At 45.5% G+C, this 16168-nt stretch overlaps 1 protein-coding gene across 1 annotated transcript in view; it reads left to right on the top strand.

The window, feature by feature from the left end:
- MTHFD2L (methylenetetrahydrofolate dehydrogenase (NADP+ dependent) 2 like) overlaps nucleotides 1-16168 on the top strand; it is a 66398-nt gene that overhangs the window by 23599 nt on the left and 26631 nt on the right. Inside the window, 2 exon segments of the mRNA XM_038400257.2 lie at nucleotides 13932-14084; nucleotides 15821-15928. Of these exon segments, the coding sequence (XP_038256185.1) occupies nucleotides 13932-14084; nucleotides 15821-15928 (261 nt within the window).

The raw sequence follows: 16168 nt of genomic DNA, 5'->3' as shown, positions 1-16168 counted from the left end.
ACCAGCTGAAGATCCTCACCACCCAGGCCCGGGGGTCCAACGGGACGCGAACCTTGAGGGCCACTGGTTGTCTGCCAAAGATGATATCAGGAGATGATGTAGAGGCATATCTCCTCTCATTCGAAAGGACTGCTCAGAGTGAGGTGTGGCCCCAGGAGCAGTGGGCCCATTCTCGCCCCTTTTTTGCGTGGAGAGGCCCAGAAGGCCTACTTTGACTTGCCTGCCATGGATGCCACTGACTATACCCGTCTGAAGGCAGAGATCCTAGCACGATCAGGGTTAATGGCAGCCGTAAGGGCCCAGAGGTTCTATGAGTGGAAATACCAGGAGAACAAACCCCCGAGGTCCCAGTTATTCGACCTCATACACCTCGCACCTCGAAGTGGTTACAGCCTGAGGTGTGCAGGCTGGAGGAGATTTTGGAGATCCTGGTTATAGACCGTTACATGCGGGGACTGCCGCCAGATCTCCGCAAATGGGTAGGCCAGAATGATCCATCCATGTGTGACAGAGATGATCACACTGGTAGAAAGACAGATGACAGCCAGAGAACTGACCCGACTACCCAAGGAAGGGCCCTTTCGAAGCAAGCACCCGACCCTAACCCTGGAAGGTTGGGCAGCTGAACCCCTGGGGAGTCCTAGGTGGAAGAAGGGGGGGACCGAAAACTAGCGGGGACCCCAGAAGGAAGGGATTGGCCTGAGTGGGGGGAACCCCGGAACTAAACCCCCTAACCCCTGGGATAGGGGAGTGATTAAAAGCAATTATAGATGTTATGCATGTGGGGAGTGGGAACACATAGCAGCACAGTGTCCCAGCACCGAGAAGCCTATGCAATGTAACTTGGGGGATTGGGAGGTCCCATGCTCCCTTATCCACCTCACAGGGTCGCATCAGCCCCCCATAAGTACACCAGGCCAGTGAGGATAAATGGAGCAGAGATTACAGTGCTTGTGGACTCTGGGAGTGCTATCACCCTCATATCGGGTAAGCTGGTAAAAAATAGTCAGCTGCTACAAGCCAAATGCGTAGCAGTGACGTGCGTGCATGGGGCTGTGAGCCATTACCCCACCATCCCAGTGGAGATGGAGGTTCAGGGAAACCCCATTGAGGTGACCGTGGGCATAGTTCCTAAACTCCCATATCCTGTAATCATTGGGAGGGACTATCCAGGGTTTGATAATTTACTCCACCAGGAGAGGCTGGAGGGAGGTGGGGATCCTGAGGACAGCGACTCGTCACCGGGGGAATGTCAACCCTCGATGTTCGCTGAGATTTCTCAGGATCTGTTCTCAGCCCCCCCAAAAGACCCTGAATACGAAAAAAGAGAGGAAGGCCGCGAAGGCCTTGGGAACCCGGATCCTGACCCAGGGCCAGAAGACCTCCCTAGTAGGCAGATGGACGCGAGCAGCCAACAGAGAAACTTCCACCACAGAAGGTGAGCCAGAAGCTGCCCACAGCCATGACGGTGATGAGCCATTGGAAGAAGCGGAAGCCAGCCCTTGGGAGCTTGGGCAGGTTAGTCCCGGGAGAGAGACTTTTGGGCGGGACCAGGCAGAGGACCCCAGATATGATAACACCAGGAAAGAGGTGGCCAAGATCGATGGGATACCCGTGGATGGGAAGGTCTGGGGTCCCGGATCTTACTTTATAGTGAAGAAAGATCTCCTGTACCGCGTGATACAAATGCAGGAGTAAGAGATGCAACAACTTCTGGTGCCACAACAACATCAAAAAGCCATATTGAGTCTCGCCCACAGTCACCTGTTTGGAGGACACCTAGGGGTAGAGAAAACCCAGGCATGGATCCGGCGGAGGCTCTTCTGGCCAGGAGTACATGAAGATGTCCGGCGATACTGCACCTCTTGTCCAGAGTGTCAGTTACATAGCTCTCACCCGCACTTGCGGGCTCCTTTGATACCTCTTCCAATAATATCTGTTCGAAAGGAACCTCTAGCCATGAATCTGGTAGTGCCCCTAGAGAAGACAGCTCGGGGCCACCAACGTGCTTGTTGCACTGGACTATGCAACCCGGTACCCGGAAGCTGTTCCCCTGCGCAACACAGCTTTCAAGACAATAGCTAAGGAGCTAGTACAGATCTTTGCCCGGGTTAGGCTACCCAAGGAGATATTGACTGATCAAGGGACGCCTTTCATGTCCAAGTTGATGAAAGATCGCTGTTCATTGCTCCATGTACAAGCCCTACGGACCTCTGTATACCACCCGCAAACAGATGGCCTTGTGGAAAGGTTCAATAGGACCCTCAAGGCCATGATCAGGAAAGAGGTGAGTTGGGATGGGAAAGATTGGGATACCCTATTGCCTTACCTCATGTTCACCATCCGGGAGGTTCCGCAAGCCTCCACGGGTTTTTCTCCTTTCGAACTACTATATGGGCACCACCCTCGGGGCATATTGGATATAACCAGAGAAGCCTGGGAAGAGGAGCCAAATACCGGAAGGAACATAGTTGAGCATGTACTGCAGATGAGAGATTGGATAGCCCGAGTTATGCCCATTGTACGGGAGCACTTGGAGAGCACACAGGAGACCCAATGAACCCATTATAATCACCAGGTGAAGCTTTGACGGTTCCAACCAGGGGATCGGGTGATGGTACTGGTACCCACAGCAGAAAGTAAACTGTTGGCCCAGTGGCAGGGACCCTATGAAATAATCGAAGCCGTGGGAGAGGTAAACTATAAGGTGCAGCAGCCAGGCTGCCGAAAATTGGAGCAAATTTACCACATCAATCTTCTAAAACCGTGGCATGATCGAGAGGCATGCTTAGTGATGCAGGAGACCCTTCCCCAGGAGGATAACTTACATGAGCAAGTGAGGATATCATCTGACTTGACGCCGATCCAAAAGATCGAGGCAGCCGACATGATTAATTGCAACAGAGATGTGTTCTCTACAAAACCAGGGTGGATGACTGAGACCTATCACCATATCCGCACGATCCCAGGAGCCAAGGTAACATTGAGACCCTACCGAATCCCAGCAGCCAAAAGAGAGGAAATCAAGGCCGAAGTAAAGAAAATGTTAGAATTAGGGGTTATTGAAGAATCTTACAGTCAGTGGTCCAGTCCAATTGTTCTAGTGCTTAAACCTGACAGTACCATGAGATTCTGTAATGACTTTCGCTGACTGAATGAAATATCCCAATTTGATGCCTACCCCATACCACGCATCGACGAACTGTTGACCGACTGGGTAGTGCCCGATTCTTGACTACACTGGATCTGACAAAAGGGTACTGGCAGATTCCTCTGACCAAAGAAGCTAAAGAAAGACAGCATTCTCCACCCTGGATGGGATATTCCAGTACACCGTCCTCCCTTTTGGGCTACATGGGGCCCCAGCCACATTCCAGCGCCTCATGGATAAGCTGCTGCACCCCTGTACTAGTTATGCAGCTGCATACCTAGATGGTGTCATCATCCATACACCAGACTGGGGAACCCACGTGGAGAAAGTTGAGGCAGTAATGCGCACCTTAAGGTGGGCTGGCCTCACTGCTAATCCTGCTAAATGCACCATAGGGCTAGGAGAGGCTAGGTACCTGGCATATATTGTGGGAAGGGGCATAGTGAAGCCCCAAATGAATAAGCTAGAGGCAATTCAAAACTGACCCTGGCCGACCCGAAAGAAGCAGGTCCGTGCGTTCCTAGGCAAGGTATTCCCCACTTCGCCACTAGAGCAAGTCCCCTAACAGACCTGGTGAAGGCCCAAGGTCCAGACATGGTAAAGTGGACCGACGCAGCAGAGGGGGCATTTACAGACCTTTGGATGGCCCTCTGTAATGACCCCGTACTCATAGCCACAGACTTTAACAGGGAATTTATTTTACAAACAGATGCTTCCAAGGTGGAGTTGGGAGCAGTTCTGTCACAAATGGTGGGAGAAGAGGAACACCTGATACTCTACCTAAGCAGAAAGCTTTTCTCAAGAGAACAGAAATACGCAGTAGTCGAGAGAGAATGCCTTGATGTCAAATGGGCTATGGAGACACTGCGTTATTACCTCTTAGGCTGGCAATTTACTCTTGTGACGGACCATGCACCCCTCCAGTGGATGCAGTGGAATAATGAAAAGAATGCATGGGTCACCAGGTGGTTCTTATCCCTCCAACCATTCCAGTTCCGCTTACAGCACAGGGCTGGATGCCACCATGGCAACGCTGATGGTCTGTCATGAGCATACTGCCTGGCATCCCAAGTTGCCCAACTCTATGGTGTTGAGTGGGGGGAGGGGGAGGATATGTGAAGGGGCAAGGCCAGATGGCTATAGAAAAGTAGTGGGAGATAGATATATTAGCTCCAGGCTAAACAAATCCCTGGTACCAGGTTAAGTGAAATGGAAGCTGCTCCAGGTCAATTAAGACACCTGGGGCCAATTAAGAACTTTCCAGAAGGCAGGGAGAATGCTATGTTGATTGGGACACCTGAAGCCAATCAGGGGCTGGCTGAAACTAGTTAAAAGCCTCCCAGTCAGTCAGGTTTGTGTGCATGTCAGGAGCTGTGGGAAGAAGTTGCGCTGTTGGAGAAGCTGAGTAGTACACATCATATCAGACACTAGGAAGGAGGCCCTGAGGTAAGGGTGAAGTGGAACTTGAGGAAGTGAGGGCTGCTGTGTGGGAAGTAGCCCAGGGAATTGTACATGTCATGTTTTTAAAAGGTCAACTACCATAGCTGATACGATTAGGGTCCCTGGGCTGGAGCCCGGAGTAGAGGGTGGGCGCGGGCTCTCCCCCCCCCCCAACTTTGCCCCCTGTTTAATCACTGAGACTGGAAGACAACAGAGACTATGCAAGGAAGGATAAATTCTCCTCACCTCCCTTGCTGGCTTATGATGAAAATGGCTCAGTAGACTGTGACCCTTGTCTCTAGAGAAAGAAGGGTTACGTGGAGGGTCACAGTGAGCCTCTGAGGCTAGCGAAATCCGCCAGGAAACGCAGGACCCACGGAGGCAAGGACAGAGCTTTGTCACAGTAGCTATCCCACAATTTCCGCAGTCTCCGCTGCCCATTGGAATTCTGGGTTAAGCTCCCAATGCCTGATGGGGCAAAAACATTGTCGCGGGTGGTTTTGGGTACATGTTGTCAATCTCCCCTCCCTCCCTCCCTCTGTGAAAGCAACAGCTGACAATCATTTCGCGCCTTTTTTCCCAGGTTACCCATGCAGACACCAAAGCACGGCAAGCATGGAGCCCGCTCAGCTCACCGCTGCTGTTGTGAGCATTGTAAACACCTCACGCATTATCCTGAAATACGTGCAGAACCTGGCTAAAAGGTGCCAGCATGAGGATGATTGTGAGGAGGACATGGACACAGACATTCCTGAAAGCATGGGTTGTGGCAATTGGGACATCATGGCAGGAGTGGGGCTGGTTGATACAGTGGAACGCCGATTCTGGGTCCAGCAAACAAGCACAGACTAGTGGGACCGCATAGTGTTGCAGGTATAAGATTATTCCCAGTGGCTGCGAAACTTTCGCATGCGTAAGGCCACTTTCCTTGAACTTTGTGAGTTGCTTTTCCCTGCCCTGAAGCACAGGAATACAATGATGAGAGCTGCCCTGACAGTTGAGAAGCAAGTGGCAATAGCCCTGTGGAAGCTTGCAACAACTGAGTGCTACCAGTCAGGCGGAAATCAATTTGGAGTGGGCAAATCTACTGTGGGGACTGCTCTGATACAAGTAGCCAATGCAATCACTGACGTTCTGTTATCAAGGGTAGTGACTCTGGGAAATGTGCAGATCATAGTGGATGGCTTTGCTGCAATGGGGTTCCCTAACTACAGTGGGGCGACAGACGGAACGCATATCCCCATCTTGGCATCGGACCACCTTGCCAACCAGTACGTAAACTGCAAGGGGTATTTCTCAATGGTGCTGCAAGCACTGGTGGATCCCAAGGGACGTTTCACTGACATCAACTTGGGATGGCTGGGAAAGGTGGATGATGCTCGCATCTTTAACTCCGGGATGTTCGAACAGCTGCAAGAAGGGACTTACTTCCCAGACCAGAAAATTACGATTGGGGATGTTGAAATGCCAATAGTTATCCTTGAGGACCCAGCCTACCCCTTGTTCCCATCGCTCATGAAGCCATACACCGGCTGCCTGGACAGCAGTAAGAACCGGTTCAACAATAGGCTGAGCAAGAGCAGAATGGTGGTGGAATGTGCCTCTGAATGTTTAAAGGATCACTGGCGCAGTTTGCTTGCTAGGTTAGACCTCAGCACAACCAACATTCCAATTGTTATTGCTGCTTGCTGTGTGCTCCATAATATCTGTGAGAGTATGGGGGAGACGTTTATGGTGGGGTAGGAGGTTGAGGCAAATCGCCTGGGGGCTGATTTTGAGCACCAAACACCAGGGGGATTAGAAGAGCACAGCTAGGCACGCTGCACATCAGAGAGGCTTTGAAAACCAGTTTCATGACTGGCCAGGCTATGATGTGACAGTTGTGTGTTTCTCCTTGCTGCAAACCCACCCCCTTTGTTGATTTTAAATCCCTGTAAGCCAACCACCCTTCCCGCTTTGATCACAGCTGGTAAAGGAAATAAAGTAACTATAGTTTTGAAACCATGCGTTCTTTCTTTATTAATTAAAAAAAAAAGTGAAATAACTGACAAGTTAGCCCGGGTGGGGTGGGGTGGAGTGGGGGAGGAGGGAAGTATAAGGCCACATTGCTTATTGTAGCCACACTACAAATCAAAACTGTTTGAATGACGGTCTTCTGTGGCTTGGGCCATCCTCTGGAATGGAGTGGCTGGGTGCCTGGAGCCTCCCCCACCGCGTTTTTGGGCATCTGGGTGAGAAGGATATGGAACTTAGGGAGGAGGGCAGGCTGTTATACTATGGATGTAGTGGGGTTCTGTGCTCTTGTTGGCTTTCGTGGAGCTCCACCAGATGCCTCATCATGTCCCTTTGCTCCCCTATTAACCTCAGCATTGCCTCCTGCCTCTGCTCATCGTGGTCACGTAATGCTTTCCTGGCCTCTGCTACTGAATGCCTCCATGCATTAAGCTGTGCTCTATCAGTGTGGGAGGACTGCATGAGCTTGGAAAACATGTCATCATGAGTGCTTTTTTTTTTCACCTTCTAATCTGCAATAACCTCAGGGATGGAGATGATGGGGGGAGAAATAATAGAAACATTTGCACCTGTGGGGGAAGAAAAAGGGAGAGTAAAATTTAAGAAGATATATTTCTGAGAACAAAAAGGAGACTTTTTCACAGTGAATCAAGCAATTCACAGCAGACAGCACATGTGCTTTAGGTACAAGGTCGCATTTTGCCTTCTATATTGAGCACCTGCTGGCATGGTGACACATCACACACGGTTGGGCAACAGAATTCGGTTTCCAGGAAGCCATGGTAAGCCAAAGAGTATGCGGGGTTGGCTTCTTATGCCTTCATAACATGTGGGAATGGTTTCAAACTGCAGCGTCCTCCTTTCCCATAGCAAGCAATGCTGGTTGGGTTTCACATTTAACAGGAGGGGCTGCAGTTTTCGGGTGGACGTGCAGCACACACCTCCCCTGACCTCACCATATGGCTATTCTCTGGGATGATCTCTTCACCCCTCCCCTCCACCGCATGGCTATTCTCCGGAATGATCCCTTTTACCCATACGCAAACAGCCCAGCATGAATGGGGTCCTTTTACTGTTCCCTTACAAAAATCCCCCTATTTCAACAAGGTGACCATGAAGGATATCACTTTCCTGAGGCTAACACAGAAAGATATAGACCGAGTGTTGCTTCAATGCGACCAAAACTCAGGACCATTCGCTGCCATGCTTTGTGCTGCAGTGATTCCAGACTACTTGCTACTGGCTTGGCATGGTAAAGTGTCCTACGGTAGAGGACGAAATAAGGCAGTCCTCCCCAGAAACCTTCTGCAAAGGCTTTCAGAGTATCTCCAGGAGAGCTTCATGGAGATGTCCCTGGAGGATTCCCGCTCCATCCCCAGACACGTTAACAGACTTTTCCAGTAGCTCTACTGGCCGCGAATGCAACCCAATTGTTCAGGGCAAATCAAACATTAAACACAATTGCTTTTAACCCCTGTAATGTAGTTACAAATGTGTACTCACCAGAGGTGACTTCTCTGGCTTCAGGGTCAGGGATCCCGCCTTGGGAGGGTATTGGCTCCAAGGTGATGAAAAGGTCCTGGCTGCTGGGGAGAATGGATTCACCACTTGCCTGCTGCGCATTCTCCTCTTCCTCATCCACTAAATCCTCCTCCCTGTTGTTTGAGACTCCCCCCTTGCAGGTGTCCCCGTTGAAGCCTCTCTCCACCATGCCTTGTGCGATTTTGGCATATATATTAGCATTTCTTCTTTTTGACTGGAGTTTGGCCTGCGCAGATTCTTCTCCCCATACAGCAGTCAGATCCAGTGCTCTCTTTTGGTCTATGCTGGAGCTCATTTGCGATTCTGTGGGGACTGTATGATCACTGTGCTACTGAGCTCACCATGCTGACCAAACAGGAAATGAAATTCAAAATTTCCCGGGGCTTTTCCGGTGTACCTGGCTAGTGCATCGGCGTTCTAAGTGCTGTCCAGAGCAGTCACAATGGAGCACTCTGGGATAGCTCCTGGAGGCCAATACCATCGAATTGCGTCCACACTACCCCAAATTCAACCCAGCAAGGTCGATTTTAGTGCTACTCCCTTCGCCAGGGAGGAGTACGGAAGTTGATTTTAAGAGCCCTTTAGGTCGTCGTGGCTAAATTCGACCTAACCCCATAGTGTAGATCAGGGCAAAGAAGCACAAACATTTTAAATAAAGTGCTTGCTGTTTCTTAATTAGCATCTCAGAAAATTTTGTTTGCATTGAGTCAAACATCTTTCTGTTTTGTACTTGACCATGGCCAACTTTATCTTTTTCATGGGATATGCAAGTTTTGTTCTGTTTTTAGATTACTTGTTCTGCTCATAAAATTTTTCATTAAAGGTGACCCCTTCATACCTGCTAATCATAGCCTTTGGTCAGCATTTTCTGCATGTTTTTCCCCATGTGAAAACAAACCAATATCCAACTAATTAACTTCCAAAGAAAAACATCATTTGATAAAATAGTAGCTAGAATAGAAGCGAGAGATTTATTTTTTTTCCCCAGAGGAAATATGGTATCATGGTTAAAGCAAGCTTCTTAGGGCTATGTCTACACTAGTACTTTTGTCAACAAAACTTTTGTCGATGAGGGGTATGAAAAAAACACACCCTGACTGACACTCTTCTGCCGACATAGCTACTGCTCTCGTTAAGGGTGGTTTAATTATGCTGACAGGAGAGCTCTCTCCCGCCGGCATAGAGCTACTACACAGACCTTCTGTGGCTGTAATGTCACAGTGTAGATGTCCCTCCCAACTACCCTTCTACATCCCTACATCTCTCTGTCACCAAGGACAACATCTGGTCCTCCTTGTCACTTTATCCTGGCATCTTCTTTGACTCTGCCCTCTTTCTAGATCCACACATCCAGGCCACATTTAAATCTTGCCGCTTCTTTCTGGAAATGTCTCTAAAGATGTCTACACTACGGCTAGGCGTGAGATACGTAGCTTCTGTACACTTCTGTGCTAGCTCTTTTTGGCTAACCCACTAGCCTGTGCCCCACTTGCTACTGTCCATGTTACCAGGCTATTCTACTGGTTTAGCATGCTAGCTTGAAGAGAGCTAGTGCAAGAATACTACATGAGGTGGGTAACACACCGCTAGCTCACAGTGTAGACATACCCTAAGATTCAGCTTCTCCTCTCTGTCAACAGCTAAAACTCTCATGAAGCTCTCAGCATCTCCCAACTTGATTACTGCAACCTCTTTCTTTCAAGTCTTGATAAAAGTCATCTTTCCCACCACCTATTAAATATACTCAAAACACTACTGCAAAGATAATTTTCTTGACTTGTTGCTTTGTCACTTCCTTTTGCATTCCTCCATTGGTTCTCCCTTCTCTACCGCATAAACAAAACGATTTGTCTTCACTTTTAAGGCATTTTTATGGCATATTTCAATCCTACCTATCGCGTCTTGTATGCTATCAAGTGATCAACCTCACCTCTGTTCCGCCAGTGATGCTAACCTTTATCACCCATTAGTCCAATTTTCTTTCAAACAGCTTCACGCTTTCTCTCATGTTATCTCTTATGCTTAGAATGAGCTTTGTGTAAAAATTCACAAAGATTTTGTTATCCTGTTTTAAGTCTCTCCTAAAAGCCCATTCTGTGATGCCTATAAAAGACTCAGCAATGGCTAGGCAGTTGGTGTGCTGTGACTACTGCTTACTGGCTAATCATAATCTGTTGCCTTGTGTTCTCCTCTGTTGTGTCCACTTGCTGTCTCATCATGCACTTGGATTGTGAGCTCTTAAGGCAGGAACTGTCTTTTTGGTACACATGTGTACAGTGCCTAACAGAATTGGGCCCTGACTCCTGACTGGGTTTCTAAGGTCTACTGTAATATAATAATAATAATATAAAAAAGTACAGGACTGTGAGTCAGAATCAAGTTTCCAGCTTTGCTGCCAGTCTTGCTCTTTGACCGTGGACACCTCTCTGTGCCTTATTTTCCCCATCTGTAAAATGGGAGTAAATAATCTATACTTCACAAAGGGTTTAAGGTTTACTATCTCTTAGCCCTGGTCTACACTATGAGTTTAGGTCGAATTTAGCAGCGTTAGGTTGATTTAGCCCTGCACCTGTCCACACGATGAGCCATTTTTCGACCTAAAGGGCTCTTAAAATCAATTTTTTTACTCCTCCCTGATGAGGGATTAGTGCTAAATGACATCCTGTGGTCAAATTTGGGGTAGTGTGGAAGCAATTCAATGGTATTGGCCTCCAGGAGCTATCCCTGAGTGCTCCATGTGACCACTCTTTACAGCACTTTCAACTCCGATGCACTAGTCAAGTACACAAAAAGCCCTGGGAGCTTTTGAATTTCATTTCCTGTTTGGCCAGCGTGGCGAGCTCATCAGCACAGGTGACCTGCAGTCCCAAATTGTAAAAGATCTCCAGCATGGACCAGACGGATAACTGGATCTGATCGCTGTATGGGGACAAATCCAGCTATCAGAACTCTGTTCCAAAAGACGTAATATATATTAATATTATATATATATATATATATATGCCAAATCTCCAAGGGCAAATGTGAGGTGATTATAATGCTCACAACTGCTGGCAGTGATCAGAGCGGCTCCCGCTTGCTGTGCAGTGGCATATGCATGGGCAATCCAGGAAATGGTGAGAAATGATTGTCTGCCGTTGCTTTCATGGACGGAGGGAGAGGTCACTGACGACATGTACCCTAAACCACCCACCTCTACCTTGTCGGTTATCTCAATTTTTTAAAATTAATAAAGAAAGAATGCATGGTTTCAAAACAATAGTTACTTTATTTCGAAGGGGGAGGGTGCTTGCCTTACAGGGAATTAAAATCAACAAAGGGGGCAGGTTTGCATCAAGGAGAAACGCACACAACTGTCACACCGTAGCCTGGCCTCTTGAACTGGTTTTCAAAGTCTGTGATGCGCAGCATGCCTTGCTGTGCTCTTCTAATCAGTGTCTGGTTGCTCAAAATCGGCCACCAGGCGATTTCCCTCAACCTCCCCCCCCCGCCATAAACATCTCCCCCTTACTCTCACAGATATTATGGAACACACAGCAAGCAGCATAACAATGAGAATGTTGGTTGCACTGAGGTCTGACCAACAGTGCCAGCGAGCTTTTAAACGTCCAAAGGCACATTCTACCACCATTCTGCACTTGCTCAACCTATAGTTGAACTTCTCCTTACTACTGTCCAGGCTTCATGAGCCCTGGGAACAAGGGGTAGCTGGGGTAGGTGCAACCACATGGTGCTGCCAGCTGGGAAAGCAGCCTGAGGCAGAAGCCTCCAGCTCGAAGGAGATAAGGATAGCAGAGTTGCAGCAGAAGCGTGGAGCCGTTCACCATTGATGCGAAGGCACCTGCTGCTGTGTGGCCGAAGGCAAAAGATCAAGAGCCCTGGAGCTATTACATGTGGAATGTACGGCTGCAAGACTTCTTCACCAGCGACAAAGGACAGGAATATGCACCAAAAATCTAAAAAGGCCTGCACATTTCCCAGAGTCACTACACGTGATAACAGAATGTCAATGATTGCATTGGCTACTTGGATCACAGTAGTCCCCACAGTAGACTTGCCCGCAACAGCAGTGGTGATGGTGAGCTGAGTGGGCTCCCGTTTGCAGTGCTATGGCGTCTGCATGGTTAATCCAGAAAAAAAGCCGCAAAATGATTGTCTGTCGTTGCTTTCACAGAGGGAGGGGGCGACTAACATGTACCGAAAACCACCTGCGACAATGTTTTTGCCCCATCAGGCATAGGGAGCTCAACCCAGAATTCCAATGGGCAGCGGAGACTGCAGGAACTGTGAGATAGCGACCCACGGTGCACTGCTCCAAAGGTCGACACTAGCCATGGCACTGTGGACGCATTCCGCCGACTTACTGCGCTTAGTGGGGACGCACCAATTGACTGCATAAAATCTCTTCTGAAAATCGACTTCTATAAAATCGACCTAATTTCATAGTGTAGACATACCCTAAGCTGTTTTGAGATCTGTGGCTGGAAAGTTTTTGTTTTTTTTTTTTTAAGCGCAAAACTTTCTTGTTATCTATTATTAATTTCAGCAGTTTTTCAATCAGTGAAATGAATTAGCCACATGATGGCAGTATAACATAAGAAAGAAGGACAAAGTCTGATTTACTGAATAATGATCAACTCTGGGAATAGATTGGAGTGTGCTGACTTTTAGCTCTAGAGTCATTGTTTTTGTCTGAAAAGCAGCAGTGATATTAACAGGTTCAAGGCCGGAGGTGAGAGCTGTTCATTAAGTATTTCTTGTGAATTTAGAACTGGTGAAAGGTGCCACATCAAAGCCTGGGGATTGAAGTCCTCTCTATATATGCAGAACAGTTATAGTAGTGGCTTTTTAGGGTAGCAGCCGTGTGAGTCTGTATTCGCAAAAAGAAAAGGAGTACTTGTGGCACCTTAGAGACTAACAAATTTATTTCAGCATAATCTTTCGTGAGCTACAGCTCACTTTATCGGCTTTGTAAACTCCCCTCTTTCTTGCAGAGCCCTGCCTTTAGGCCTCTGCACTGATCTAGAGGGGCCACCTCTAAGGCTATGTCTACACTAGGCAGCTTACAGCAGCACCGCTGCACCGATGCTGCTCTGTGCTCTCCTATTGACATAATTAAACCATCCCCAATGAGCGATGGTAGCTGTGTCAGCAGGATCGTGTCTCCTGCTGGCATAGCACTGTCCACACCAGCGCTTATGTCAATTTAACTTATGCTGCTCAGGGAGGTGTTTTCTTCATACACCTGAGCAACATCTGCCAACATAAGCTGTAGTGTACATAGCCTAAGAGCAAGAGGGTAATTAACCCTCCTTTCTCATTTGGTCCTTGGCTACTCTGTTTAGACTGTCATTTATGGTGGTGGTTTCTGAGTGATACAGACATCAATCCACTGGAACCTGGACTGAGACCACTACATTATTTTCACACAGAACATGAACAGCTATATTTTAACAACAGATTTAAATTTTAACTCATGAGGTATCTGGGCTTGTCTATGTTACAAAAGTTGTGATAGTTTAACTAAATCTGTTTGAAATCGATCTCAGTTAAACTACTTATTGCCATATGCTGAGTTAGGAAGGATTTTTCCCTCAGATCAGATTGGCAGTTTACTCGTGGTGAATAATAATGGTGACCTGACAGACTGTTGAACTGAATAAAATACATGTGGTTTTCCTAAAAATAAAATAACTGGGCTGGGAGCGCTCACTTCTGTTGACAGCTGAGAAAAAATATAATAATATAATAATAATATAATAATTTTTAAATAACAATTTTCCAGATCATATAGATGAACGAACAGTCTGCAATATTGTTGCGCCTGAAAAGGATGTGGATGGATTCCATATTATCAACATTGGACGACTGTGTCTTGATCAACCTTCTGTAATACCTGCCACAGCTGCTGCTGTTTGGGAAATTATAAAAAGAACAGGTAGGAAACTAAATGTCTATTGAAATGTTCTGGAGAAGAAAAATTAATGCTGGCAAGAAGGCATATACAAGGAAATTTACATGATAGAATACAAGCAGAATGGATTAATTTAAATCGAAGTGATTTAAATAATCAATTTTAATCAGCAAGTAGGAAAGCTTGATTTAAATAAACTATTTGAATTATGTTTTGCATTTGTTCTTTTTAGTTATTTCCTAACAAAAGTCTGATTCTCATTCGTTGGTAAACTTTAAAACATGGCAAAGAGTCCTGTGGCAGTTTATAGACTAAGAAACATATTGGAGCATAAGCTTTCGTGGGTGAATACATGCAGCCAACAAAGTGGGTATTCACCCACGAAAGCTTATGCTCCAATATGTCTGTTAGTCTATAAACTGCCACAGGGGATCTGTAAAAGCAGCAAACACGGCTACCCCTCTGATACTTTAAAACATGTTGAATTGCTACTAAATATAGCCTTTCATAAATTTGGTGGTGCTTTTTGCTAACCAGGAAGATGTACTTATACATTTATTTAAGCGATTAGTTGAACTTAATTTCTATTTATTGAAATTCTTAAATTTTACATATTTTATTATATTAAAAATTAAGGATTATGCCTTTATTAGATTAACTTTTTGTGATTTTTGTGATTTGTGCCAAATTCTTTTTGGATGGAAATTCAACTTAAATTAAAAATGAACAAAAACAGAATTTTTTTTTTTTAAATAAAGTTACCTTAAATGTGCTGGGTGCATAAGAAGAAAGTTTTAAATGTAAAATAAAGTTTTTCAAACGTGTGATAAACTAACTGATGTATTAAACAAAGTAAATATTATCTGAAGTTAGTGAATTGAACAGATTATTTCTGGTCACCATGTGCTTCCAGATTTTTGAACTAGTAGATCCCATACGCTTTCACCAAGTTTTTATTCATAGATCAGAAGAGGAAAAGAAGTTTTCCTTCTTTTTCAACTCCCAATTGATGTCTTAACTTTCAGTGAACTTGTCATTGAATTTAACTAGTTGAATACATTGAAATGAAATAAGTGTTCTCTCTATACTGCAGAAGAGATTACTGCTGTCAAAAGTTGGTTTGGCATTTCAAAACTCGGCAGCAAACATGTACTTCTTCATATTATATTTGTATGTTACTGTACTGGTCTGAATGGAGAAGAAAGGATTAAAAGAATATTTAAAGACTAGTAAAATGGATTGAGCAGTATTCTGCAGATAGAATAAGATATTTAAAGTCGGTAGAATAAACAATACATTACAGTACAATAAATTGAGCACAGAGAGAATAGTCAAAACAATGTGTTGATCTTTCATGATGTAATTTTATGGTCACCAATATATTTTGCATATTTTTGTAATATCATATGCAAGTACCTGTACTAGAGTTTGTCTGAACCTCAGTTTTCAATAAAGAAATAATTTAAGTGATAAGTTGGATGAGTTCTGCAGAAAAATATAAAATTGAGGGCAAAAATTCCCTATTATGAAAACACCTCTTTTAAAACTAAAATAGGGGAAAAAATATGTTTCTAAAATAGTAAAATGATGGTGTAGATCAACTGTACATATACTAAATTTAACTTTGAGAGGAAATTTGAATAGGTGATAAAATTGTTCCTTTACTGTTTCAGATGGCTGACATGTCAAGTTCACGTGGTGAGGTTTTTTGGGTCTTTTAGACTAGCTGAATTATTTTTTATTTTGTTTTTCCCTGTAAGGAATACAAACATTTGGAAAAAATGTTGTTGTAGCTGGACGATCTAAGAATGTAGGAATGCCTATTTCAATGCTTTTACATACAGATGGAGAACATGAAAGGCCTGGAGGTATGTCCAAGAATATTATGATTTACTTTAATAACCTGATCAGTGAAAATGCCCAAAAGGAGAGATATGCAAAGGGGAGGGGGAAAGAGAAAATGTAACAATTCATCCCTAGTACCATCACTTAAATTTTTTTAGAATCATACTCGGACAATCTTTTCTGTGTTCTGAATATGTTTGGATTAATGTTTCCTTCAAGTTTCCATGCAGAAGACACCATGCTCATAATCTCATGAAAATATT

Source organism: Dermochelys coriacea, chromosome 4 (genome assembly GCF_009764565.3).
Source record: "Dermochelys coriacea isolate rDerCor1 chromosome 4, rDerCor1.pri.v4, whole genome shotgun sequence".
NCBI classification, from domain to species: domain Eukaryota; kingdom Metazoa; phylum Chordata; order Testudines; family Dermochelyidae; genus Dermochelys; species Dermochelys coriacea.
This window is presented reverse-complemented; position numbering and strand designations above follow the sequence as displayed.